This window comes from Pan paniscus, chromosome 7 (genome assembly GCF_029289425.2).
Source record: "Pan paniscus chromosome 7, NHGRI_mPanPan1-v2.0_pri, whole genome shotgun sequence".
Classification (NCBI taxonomy): Eukaryota; Metazoa; Chordata; class Mammalia; order Primates; family Hominidae; genus Pan; species Pan paniscus.
The window spans coordinates 117952792-117965347 of NC_073256.2; the positions used below are offsets into that span (position 1 = coordinate 117952792).

A 12556-nucleotide genomic window follows, 5' to 3' on the forward strand; every position below is an offset into this window, starting at 1 on the left:
CGTCTCAGTGTGCCTTGCCCAGTGTCCTACATACGGCAATGCCCAGCAATTCTTTGCCAATTATCAGGTGTTTATTTTCACCTTAGTCTGAACATAAGCCTATCTGTTACATCCCTCAGTGATATTGGCAGGCTATGCTTTATCTCCCAGAGAAGAATGAAAAGCTAAATACGCCTTAAATATTGCTGTTTAGGCTGGGGGAAAAGGACATGGGATTTAGAGAGGAGAAGAAAAATAACAATATTTGTTGAAAACTTGTTTTAGATCGATTTTATCATTGACTTCTTCCCAACTACAGTGGTCCCCCTTATCCTCAGGGGACACTATCCAAGACTCCCAGGAGGGATGCCTGGTACTGTCATGGATAATACCAAACTCTATATATACTATGTTTTTTCCTGCATATACATACCTATGATAAAGTTTAATTTATAAATTAGGCACAGTAAGAGATGAACAACAATAACTAATAAGAAAATAGAACAAGTATAACAATATGCCAGCATCACTACTCTTGCACCTTAGGGCCATTATTAAGTAAAACTGGGGCCTTGAACACAAGTGTTGGGATACCAGGATGGTGATAACTGAGATCACTACTAAGTGACTGACGGGTGGATGATGCAGACAGCACGAAGAAACTGGACAAAGAGATGATTCATGTTCCGGGCCAGCAAGACATTTCATCATACTACTTAGAATGGCATGCAATTTAAAACTTATGAATTGTTTATTTCTGAAATTTTTTCACTTAATATTTTCAGACCATGCTTGACTGCAGGTAACTGAAACCACAGAAAGCAAGACCAAGAATAAGGGGGGCCTACTCTGTTCTGTGGGGAGGAACAATACCACCATTTTACAGATGAGTAAATTGAGGTTCAGAGAGGCTATGATGTTCAAGATGACCCAGCGAGTAAGTGGCAGGAGTTAGAGCAAACCCAGGTCTGGACACTACACCAAGCCCTCCTTCCCTTGCCCAAGCCACTGAATTCTTACTAGGTAGGCAGCTACCCACCCCAAGGCTTTCTCTGTGTCGCCAATTCTTCCTCAAACCAAACCTACAGACCATACGAGAAAGCATGGTGTGAAGAACGAAACGCTGCCTTCTTTCCTGAATTGTACTTGATGGTAGAGCCCAGTAAGGGCTGTTGGCACAGGGGAACAATATCGAAAAGAAGGGATGGCTGTGTAAAGATAAACAGGAGTCACAGCAGTAAGTACTAATCCAAGACCTGTCATTCACCATCAGAGTAACTGGATCCTCAGACACAGAGATGCAGATGTCTTACAGCAAAGGTAATGTAACTGTTTTGTTTCATTACCTTTTTTTTTTTTTGAGACGGAGTTTTGCTCCTGTTGCCCAGGCTGGAGTGCAATGGCGCAATCTCGGCTCACTGCAACCTCCGCCTCCCGGGTTCAAGTGATTCTCCTGTTTCAGCCTCCCAAGTAGCTGGGATTACAGGCATGCGTCACCATGCCCAGCTAATTTTTTGTCTTTTTAGTAGAGATGGGGTTTCACCATGTTGGTCAGGCTGGTCTCGAACTCCTGACCTCAGATACCTCGGATGATTGGCCTGCCTTAGCCTCCCGAAGTTCTGGGATTATAGGCATGAACCACCACACCTGGCCTTTTTTTTTTTTTTTTTTTTGAGACAGGCTTACTCTGTTGCCCAGGCTGGAGTGCAGTGGTGTGATCTCATCTCACCGCAATCTCCGCCTCCTGGGCTTAAGCCATACTCTTGCCCCAGCCTCCCGAGTAGCTGGGACTACAGGCATGTGCCACCACACCTGGCTAATTTTTGTATTTTTAGTAGAGACGGGGGTTCACCACATTGGCCAGGCTGGTCTCAAACTCCTAATCTCAGGTGATCTGCCCACCTCTGCCTCCCAAAGTGTTGGAATTATAGGCGTGAGCCAGTGCGCCCAGCCTTATATCATTACCTTTGAAAAGAGTTGACCCTGATTGTGGGTTCACAAGTCATCAACTCAAATGTGATATTATACAGTGCCTCACTCTGAGTAGGTCCAGACAATGAGAGTCGAGTCTAGACAAGTCTACTCAGTTACATGGTTCCCTGAACACTGGCTGAGAGGGGCTTATGCAGAACTGAACTTAAAAAATCAAGCATCCTAAAGGTGCTGCAGATAGAAAAAAAGAAAAAATAATAAAATTAAAAATTTTTTAAATCAAGCAAAATCACATAAGCCATAGTCTTCCTGAGCTTCAGTCTCACACGCTCTAGTGTCCTCTGCAGAGGGCACAGTAGTGAGAAATGGAGGTCATATGCCTCTCAAAGGCCGGCACTGGCCACTCGGCTCTGGCGAAAGCATGGTGGAGAAGGGCAAGGGACGTGTGTGCCTGGACAAGGTCACCAGGCCATAGGGGAGTCAGGAAGCCAAAGGTCAGCCCCCCTCCACTCACCAGGCCATGGGCCCCGATGCAGGACTAGCCCCACCTGGAGGATGGGGTGCCTTTTTCTAATTTGCATCACTGTCCAGGCCAGCAATGGCCCTGCTGAAATGCAGGCCCAGAATTGACTGAGCCTTCAAAATGTATACTTACTTATAGTTTTAAATGCAATCTCTCATTTTTAAACTCAGGTTAAAAGAGGAGCAGAAGAAAGGAAACAGGCTGTGGGAATTCAGTTGACTCATTGGATATTACTGGGCACATCTGCTTTAGAAAATCAAAGCTGTGCCCCTTAATAGTTAATTATGGTGGCTCCATTATTTATCAGAACTCAAGAGCTTTTCATGTTAACTTTTTTAAAGGATGACTGCTTCTTAGTCTTTTTTTTTTTTTTTTTTGACAGAGTCTCGTGCTGTCACCCAAGCAGGAGTACAGTGACATATTCTTGGCTCCCTGCAACCTCTGCCTCCTGGGTTCAAGTGATTCTCCTGCCTCAGCCTCCCGAGTAGCTGGGACTACAGGCGTGCACCACCGTGCCCAGCTAATTTTTGTATTTTCAGTAGAGATGGAGTTTCACCATGTTAACCAGGCTGGTCTTGAACTCCTGACCTCAGGTATCCACCTGCCTTGGCCTCTCAAAGTGCTGGGATTACAAGTGTGAGCCACCATGCCTGACCACTTCTTAGTCTTTCACATATCCCAGGCACCCAGGACACAGGAGGAATGAGACAGTCTCTGCCCTTGGCCATTCAGAGTCTGGTTGGGAGAAGTGGGAGGAAGGTAGGAATTTTCTTCTGGGGAGAGCCAAGGCAGGCCTCCCAAAAGAGGCAGTGATTGTGGTCCTGACTCTCTTGCTGACCTTGGACCCACCTTTGACTTCTTAGCTCCTCTACCCAGATTCAGGGAACAATGATGATGATGATGATGATGATGATGATGATGATGATGATGATAATGATGATGATAAAGATTATTATGACATCAACTACAATTTTTTGGAGACTTTGCCAGGCAATGAGCTAAGGTTTGTATGACAGTCTATTAAAGCTTGGAGAAAACTTAGAGATTATGTTAGTTCCACCTCTTCTCAACAGGGAGATGTCGTGGTTCAGAAGGATGCAGTGGCTGGCCCAGGGTCACCCAGAGAGAGGATCAGTGTCAGAGCAAGGGACAGAATTCATTTCTGAAACTGCAATTCAGTGTGCCTCCCATGAAGCCACGTTTTTTTAGCTTTGAGCAGAGGAAGTACCATCATCTGTTTCCCTCTGGTTATAAATCTTTAATGAAAACAGATTTAAAAAGTCACATTATGATGCTCGAAGCTCTGACCTCTCATCACAATGAGAAGCAAAAGACATGCCATAAAGATGATATTTCCCACAGGAACGATATTAGAATTATGTGATGCAATCTCATCCAAGGACATGGTATCAAACCAGACACAGCTAATAATGTATGATAATAGCGAGGATACAGTAGCAAGGATAGGCCTCAATAAACATTTAAAGTGGAAAAATTCTTCTCTAACTCATATCAAGTACACTGAACATGATTTTTTTTTTTTGAGACAGGTTCTTGGTATGTTGCCCAGACTGGAGTGTAATGGCGTGATCACATCTTAAGTGACCTCCGCCTTCTGGGCTCAAGCCATCCTCCTACCTCAGCCTCCTGAGTAGCTGGGACCACAGGCACACACCATCATGCCTGGCTGACTTTTACATTTTTGGTAGAGATGGGATTTTGCCATAGTGCCCAGGCTGGTCTTGAACTCCTGAGCTCAAGTAATCCACCTGCTTCAGCCTCTCAAAGTGCTGGGATTACAGGTGTGTGTCCCCATTTCCAGGCTGAACATAATTATACATGGATTAATGTATAGTACGGAATGAACTCAAAGCTATATTCTAGCCATAAAAATACAATGGTGAACATTAAACATTTAATAAGTGATATTTTGATTTGCCCTCTTAGAATTTAGAAGAGCTTTAGGGTCTTGATCTCTAAAAGTCACTTAAGGAGGCATGGGCTAAGTTTCTTTCCCTCTTCTACGCCCTCTGGTAAGCCAGGGTATCAAAATCCACCCATTGACCTTTTTCTACACCCAAAGTACCACAGTAGGTTTTATTAACATTCCACTTGAAAAGCTCATTAAAAGTAATAACTTATCCACCATCTCTCTCTCTCCTGAGTTTATAAAAGCTACCGAGTGTAGCAGCTTAGAGTCACGCTAAATAAAGGCCACCTGTAAACAAGTGTTGTTAAATTTCTTTAGCTACATCCTCTATTAATCCAAACCCACTACTCAATCTTTTGACAGCAAATCTAATGTTTTTCTTCCTGAAAGTGTGGATGGTACCAACTGCCTTACAGAGTTGTTATGAAGCTCCAATGACATAACGCACTTAATTAATACGATGCCAGGCCCACCAAAGGGCTTAATGCTGACATCGTGCCCGGAACAATTCCAGTTTCTGGGGATGCAGCAGTGAATGAATAAATACCCACTTTCATGGAGAAATCATTCCAGTAGGGAGAGAGTAAACAAATATACACAACACACACACATACTTACATTGGCAGATGGTAGAAATGCTACGGAGGAAAAAGAACAAGGACATTGGGATTTGGGGTTTAGCCTGAGTGAGATGGAAAGTCTGGGAGGGGTTGGAGCAGGGCAGGGCTGTGACCCACCACCCTGCCTGCTGCCTGAGAATAGACTGTGAGATGTTCTCAGGGAACTCACTGAAAGAAGCTTCTGAGCTTTCTTCCCAGAATTGTGGAGCCAAGCCTGGAAAAGATCAGGTCTCCGAAGATGGCGGTGTGGTGAGTGTGAACACCTGGGGCAGCTGGTGACCTGGGTGTGTATGTTGGCGGCAGCACCGGCTGACCATTCCATAACTTGGCCGAAGCTTCATCACACGAGGCAGGAGAAGGGAACTGAGGCCAAGCTCGAAATTTACTTTATTAGAGGCTGGGGGTAGGAGTAGGTAGGGCCAACTACATAATTTTCAGGGTCTACCTAGTGCAAAATGAAAATGTTGTTCAAAAATTAAAAATTTTGGGTAATGGGCACAAAAAAATAGAATGAAGAAGACCTAGTATTTGCTAGCACAACAGGATGACTATAGTAAAAAAAATTAATTGTACATTTAAAAATAACTAAAAGAGTATAATTGGAGTGTTTGTAACATAAAGGATAAATGCTTGAGGAAATAGATACCTTATTTACCCTGATGGGATTATTAGACACTGCATGCCTGCATGAAAATATCTCATGTAACCCATAAATATTATATATATACCTATTATGTACCAATGAAAATTTAATTTTTTAAAATAAAAACTAAAAATAAAATGAAGAATTTCAAGATGGTAACCACGATCATTACAAGAGCATGGGTTCTCTGAGCCTGGAGCCCAACGCAACTGCACAGGCCACACGCCCACCCAGCTGGAGCCAATGGCAGGCAGGTTGCTTGTTGGCTCAGGAGCAAGAAGGCTATGCTAGAGTGAGAGTTAAGGATCACGTGTGACTTTAAGTTATCAGGGATATCCTTTCTAGGCTCATGATGACAGTGTGTCAGCTGCAAATTCAGAGATGGATTGTTAAAATGGAGATAGAATTCCTTTTCTCTCTCTAAACTCCTCTACTTTTTACATTTTATTGTTATCGTGGTAAAATATATACAGCGTAACTTGTCATTTTAACTGTTCACAAAATTCAGAGTCATTATATACATTCACAATGTTGGATAATCATCACTGCTATTTAGAGCTAAAACTTTTTTTTTTATCATCCCCCAACAAAAACTTGTACCCATCAAACAATAACAACTTCTTCTCCACTCCCCACAGCCCCTGGTAATCTCTGTTCTACTTTCTGTCTCTATGAATTTGCCTATTTTAGGTATGGAGGTAGAATTATTAACTGCCACATAATTTTTTTAGTGACTCCAAGCCAACATGGCCTATGATCTATGGTGCTGTCTGAGCTCTTGGTGACCCTCACCTGCATGTAGAGCAAATCTACCGCCACCCTGCAGTCCATCAGCACGGAGTCGAGGGATGGATCCATATACCTGCAAAATTCAGGAGCGTGAAATTCATTCCTGTGACATGGCCCATGGGCACACCTGGCAAGTGCTTTGGAAAGTGGTGGCCCTCTACCCTATGAAACAGGGCCCCCTTTTCCAACAAAGCCACACCTCCACTTGCCCAGCTTTCACTCTGCCCCTCCATCTCTTTTGTTTCCTAATTTCTTTACACCGTAAGCTCTTGCCTGGAGGGCTCTAAGAGTAAAGAGGCATAAAAATAAAGCTTTAGGGGAATGGTCTGCATCCCTGTTCACATTCAGCCTCACTCTTGGCCACCAAGATGTGGATTCCCTTTCCCCACCACACAATACCTGGCATAGTCAACTGCCCCATACAGACCTACCCCCATATTCACCACCCTGCAGCAGGGCCACCCTCATCTCTTGCCTGAGCTGCTCTGGGAGCCTCCTTTCCAGGCTTTCTGTCTCAGCCACGTGCCCTTAATCTGATGCTCCACATTCTAACCAGGGTGGTCTTTCCTGTGAAACTTTTCAGACTCTCATTGTTCCTGGAGTTAGATATTTATTCTACTCACTTTCAAGGCCCTTCCGGGGACCACCCCCACTTTCATTTCCAGTTCCATCTCTCACCAACCCCACCACCAACGCTACATTCCAACCATGTTTTCTCTCCTCTCTCCCTGCCTGGAAGACCAAGGCCCTCACCAGTCTCCTCCCCTGACTGATTGGCCTTTCTTTGCAAGCCTTATGCAGTGCCCCCTCCTCTGGTCCCTACTCCCCAAGGCTGTATTAGCCACCTGTCCACTGTGCTTCCTCTGCACCCTGAGTTTATTCCAATTGCCACTCTGATTAAGTTTTCTTGACACCATCTGTGAAGAACCCCAAGGCCAGGAGCCTATCCAGAGTTGCCCCTCTGCATCTTGACAGAGTGACTTGCAAATAGCAGGGGCTCCGTGTCTGCCTGTCAGATCCAGAATCACGAGGAACTGAAATTAATGACTGTAGAAGCACAGTAGCATGTTAAGAAGGGACTGAAACTGTCAGGAAAGGGTACCTATGGCTGATCTCTACCAACCAGAAGGCAGAGGCAAGCAGAGTTGCTATGCTCAGAATAGGGTGAATAGACCAATGAGGTTGGCTTAGACCAGGAAAGGGATAAATATGGTGCTTGAAGGTCAACTTCATTCTGGGGTGGGGAGAAGTAACTGAAGCATCCCTACTTACATTCCAGGTAACTATGCACCCACACATCCCAGAGGCCCCTGTGTGCAGAGAATAGACCCATCCCAGACTGGGGCTCCCACAGGCCAGCACAGGTACCCTCTGGCCTGGAGGAAGCCATATCATCATCATTGGAGAGATGCACCCAGGCATCTCTCCTTAAGGACAGAGAAGTCCTTAAGACGCCACTTAGGCCTCACTGAGGCTTCACCTGCTGGGAATCACTCAGCTTTTGGAGCTAGCCTTCCAGCTCCCACGCGGCAAGACTTCCCTCTGGAAAGAGGGCAAGGCACCTGCAGGAGCCTATGCCAGAATCTCCCCTCCAGAGACCTGATCCTCAGCTCTGACAATAGAAGTGGAACCTCCTTTCTTCCCAGTTCCCATCAACAGAGGCAATCTGCCTAGATCTGAGATGCTGGCTAATAATTTGGGGTAGATGTTTTCTCTTGCACGTATCATCTAGAGTTTACGTATTTAAAAAAGACATAGGCAATGCCTAATTTCTAATTCAAGCTTCAAGGTAAGAAACAGAATCATCATCTCTCCTTTGATCTCAGGTTTTATGAAGAACACATGAGTGAAAATCTAAGCCCCAAAGATTTTTTTTTTTTTTGCTTCCTATAATCATCATCATCATCAATATAACAGTCACAAACATGACCAAAACTTACTGAGCATATGGGGCTATTTTACATAACTCTTGCAATAACCCTTATAATAATCCAATAAACTATTTTTATTATGCCCATTTTACAGATAAAGAAACTGAGGCTTAGAGAGCTTGAACAACTTGGCTAGGTTTACGCAGCTAAGACCTGAGCAAGCCGCAACTTAGATTCACATACTGTAATTCCAGGAACAACTGTGCTCAGCCATTCACTACAGCAAGCAGCTTCCAGAACAGCTGTGCTCTAAATCATTGGATGGAACTGAGTCCTTCTCCCCTTCTCAGGGTTTCACACCTGAAGATCTGGACCATTCCTCAGGATACTTCTGAACAGCAGTATATGAACTGCCTTGCTGGGAATATCCTTCCACAATTCAAAGCCACAAACTGGAGCTCTAGAGCAAGGCATCACAAGGTCAAGGGAATTCTTAGATTTCAAAATACCTTTCTTTAAAACTTCTGTACTCAGATAACAGAATAAATGGGCTGGGAGAGAGCGAGCCTAAGGAGCAATCCCCTGCAGCCACGGTAATAAACACTGGGAGCTGCAGGTTATAGGACTGGGGGTGCATAAGGTCCTGCTGCTCAGTGCTATTTTCTGTAATATTTTGTTCTCCACAGGCCCCTGTGTTACTGGAGGAAATGACAATATTTTCTGCAGAGGGATACTTGTGTCCTACCTATCTAGGAATATGGATGGCCCTGTACACATCCTTTAGGCATGTGTAAGCCCAGTACTTAGAGTTCAAATTCACTGCAAACTGGCTGAATCCACCCTTCACCTTCGGGGAATACCACACTTCTACGGATAAATCAGATCTGGTTGTAATCATCAACAAAGTCCCTCCATTAATGCAGTCAGTGATGCATTGCAAAGCAAACCCAAGGCCAGCCATTTCCCACCATTACCTGCTTTAATCCATGTCCCCTGGCCCCGCCCCTGGTTTTCAAGTCTTACTTTCTTGTTCGCCTATCAGTAGAGATGCAGAAAGATGGCTACCCTCCTCATTTTCATACCCCACCCCGCCCTGAGTATTTACCTGAGACTACTGATAGTAGATGATAGATGTTGATCCTCAACATCCTATTCTTTAGGACAAATATTCAGAAACTAGTTTATTTCACCCTCTCTCATTTTCATTGCTTTTCTTTTCTTTTTGAGACAGGGTCTTGCACTGTTGCCCAGGTTGCAGTGCAGTGGTGTAATCTTGGCTCACTGCAGCCTCGATCTTCTGGGCTTAAGTGAGTCTCCTGCCTCAGCCTCCTGAATAGCTGGACCACAGATGCACAACACCACATCTGGCTAATTTTTTTGATTTTTAGTGGAGATGAGGTCTTGCTATGTTGCCCAGGCTGATCTTGAACTCCTGGGCTCCAGCAATCCTCTTGCCTTGGTCTCCCAAAGTACTGGGATTATAGGCATAAGCCACAGCACCTGGCCTTCATTGCTTTTCTCAGAGCCTTCTCTAAGTTCTTGGTCTCCAGCTGTCAGGCTATGAGCAGGATGTGACGGGATTCTGGTAAGTCCTGATGGGCAATGGCGAAGTGTCGTCAAATGCCTCTGTCACTTTCAGAACCTACTTACCACTTTCGGAGTCCAACCTTACAGTTTTCCACCTCAGAACTTCCAAGACTAACATAAGGGAGTTCAAAGTCGGCCAATTTTTTCACAACTAGAGAAAGGGGAAAGCCGGTCTTACTGGTTGAAACAGCACAGACAGCTTATATACAGCAGCTTTCAAATGAGAAAATAAAACCTTATTATTGGAAATAATAAAATCACAGTAAGAATATCCTCTGTATTTACATGTAATTTTAACTTTCTGAAGTTCATTCAAAAAATAAATATCATTTGATCCTCAAAAAAAAAAAACAGCCCCTTGAGTGGGGGGTGTTTTACACTGTGATATAGATGAAAAAATAGATCTGGAGACATCCAGCACCTTCGCAGCTCACCGCAGGGCCTAGCAGCCAACCTTCTACACAAGCCCCTTAACTTCCAACTCAAAACCACCTCCCCTGGCTTCTTGAGGACATTTATAAACTACTTTAATATAACTGATGCCATTTCACAAAAAAAAAAAAACTTGTAATATCTAGAAACATACTGTAGAGAAAACAAAAGATAGGAGAATCAGACTGTCTTCTTACACTATCTCATTACACTTGAAAAAAAGAATCTAATAACTCATTGATATCATCCACAAATATTCCTTAACAAGGAGAAATGATGCTGTGGTGGGGCGTCCTGACCCCTGGAGTCTAGCACTCCATTCACAGGAAACGGTGCAGGCGAGTGGTCAGTGGTCAGGCCGGGCCTGCGGTAAAGGGGAGGGGGTCAGGATTAGGGCTGGGGGTACACAAGTGCAGTTACTGGACCACCCAAGGTATGAGCGGTTTGCCCCCACTTTCCCCTAACAAGGACGCAACCTCCTATTCCCTAAACCCTTAACCCAGTGACTGAGAACAGTGGTAGGGATCACAGCCCAGTGGGTGGCCAGCCCCTCAGCTGTGACTCCTGTGAGCCCCTGCTCACACCTGTCCACCCCATCTCCTAGCTGATTCATTTGTTCCTTCCTTCTTACCAGAGAGCTTGCCCTCCTTGCCAAACTGAGTGAGAAAGAGGCCGAAGTAGCCCAAGAGCTCTCGACACAGTCCAATTTTGTGTGACACCACCTTTAACCAGAAACAAGCAGAAGGGGAAAAAGTTAGGTGTGCCCACCATGCATCCTAACTGTGACATGCAGACTTGGAAATGGCTGGTACACATCAATAAAAAATGCTGTCATGGGTTAGTGAACACTCAAAGAAAGCTTTTTGAAATCAAAAAATGGTATCCATTTTAGAAAATTTTAAAACACAAAAAAATTAGAATAAAGCAAATAAAAATCAGTCCCACCACAATGGACAGAGGCTGGCCCCAAGTTGAGGTTGGTCATCCCATCTCAGATGTGGACACACTCCCGGATTGTCTTGGTCTTTATTTTCCCCTGGAGGGCAGCAGCCATGCTCCATGAACATCTGTCCTTCTGTGATGTCTGTCCCTGGAGCCTGCACACTAGTTTACCTTCCTGTGGGCTGCATTACCAGCTATTTGGAAAAGGATCACTCCCCGCTGCATGGCTGGCATACATACGTGCACGCGCTACTGCCCACCTTTGACACGCCAGGCCTGCTTCGCCTTGATGTTTCCTGCGATGGTCAACTGTAATTTACTAGGATGTTTGCAAAATGAAAACTTCAGATCCCAGGCACAGGTTGCCTTCCTTCACATTCCTCTTTGACTTATATCAAACAGCTTTCATTTCAACACCAGTGGCTTCATTTTTGCCATCAGCCTATCAGGGTGTCACCTCACAGCACTGGACATCTACTCACGCTCCCTTAGCAGAAAATTCTACACGACCACAGGCTACCTCCCTGCCATCTGCCCAGCCCAGCCCCTATTTAACACTGGGCTCTCGAGTAATTTCTTTATACTCCTGGTCTTAACTCACTAAATCACCTCTGTACCACGCAAGGAGTGGCCTCCAAGCACTGCCCTCCAGAGCTGCTTTACCCACGGCTCCCAGTTCTCTAGGTGGCAGTTGTACAAATACCAGGCTCACAGGGGGCCTTCTCTTGTCAGAGATACATAAATTACCCCCAGGAAGCAGTCTGATTAGGTGGCTGGTATGAGTGGGTGTTCTCAGCATAGCTTTGAAAATAAAGAGCAGCTCAGGAATAGTTTCACCACTTTAAAAGCAATTCCCTTCCCCTTCTTTCTGTCTCTCTCTTTCCCCCATGTTTTGGGCTGCAAAACACCCAAAAGCCAAACACAGTGGGTAAGTGTGTGGTAGGTAACAGCATAGTAAAGACATCTTTCCCAGAGTAAACCTGACCCAGGTCCACTCAAATTAGATTTCCTTCTTTTCTGTCTAATTCAGGGAAAACAACAAACTTACATGCCAAGGCAGACAGAGGAAAGGCATGGGGGCAAAAGGAGAATGAAGAAGCCTTTCGCATTCATAAAGACATAAATATAAACACCTTCTTTTGAGAGGAGTGAGCATCAGCAAAAAAATACGTAATAATATTTTTCCTCTCAGCAAATGTTAATGATGATTCAAAACACGAACGCCATCACTAGCACCACAGTAGTCCTAGATTTTAGCTTGCTGCTGGCCCTTAAAGAGGCCATTGAGGCCCGGCACGGTGGCTCATG

General features: G+C 44.8%; 1 protein-coding gene across 3 annotated transcripts in view; it reads right to left on the bottom strand.

The window, feature by feature from the left end:
* The window catches only part of SNX31 (sorting nexin 31), an 87048-nt gene that overhangs the window by 36432 nt on the left and 38060 nt on the right, over nt 1–12556 (bottom strand). For all 3 annotated transcript variants that reach the window (XR_010113001.1, XR_010113002.1, XM_057303067.2), the window contains 3 exons: nt 10938–11028; nt 9938–10025; nt 6420–6489 (listed from right to left, as the gene is read on the bottom strand). Coding sequence is in view for 1 of the 3 variants with exons in the window: in XM_057303067.2 (XP_057159050.1) it covers nt 6420–6489; nt 9938–10025; nt 10938–11028 (249 nt within the window). In the remaining 2 variants the exon portion in view is untranslated. The remainder of the gene's footprint in view (nt 1–6419; nt 6490–9937; nt 10026–10937; nt 11029–12556) is intronic.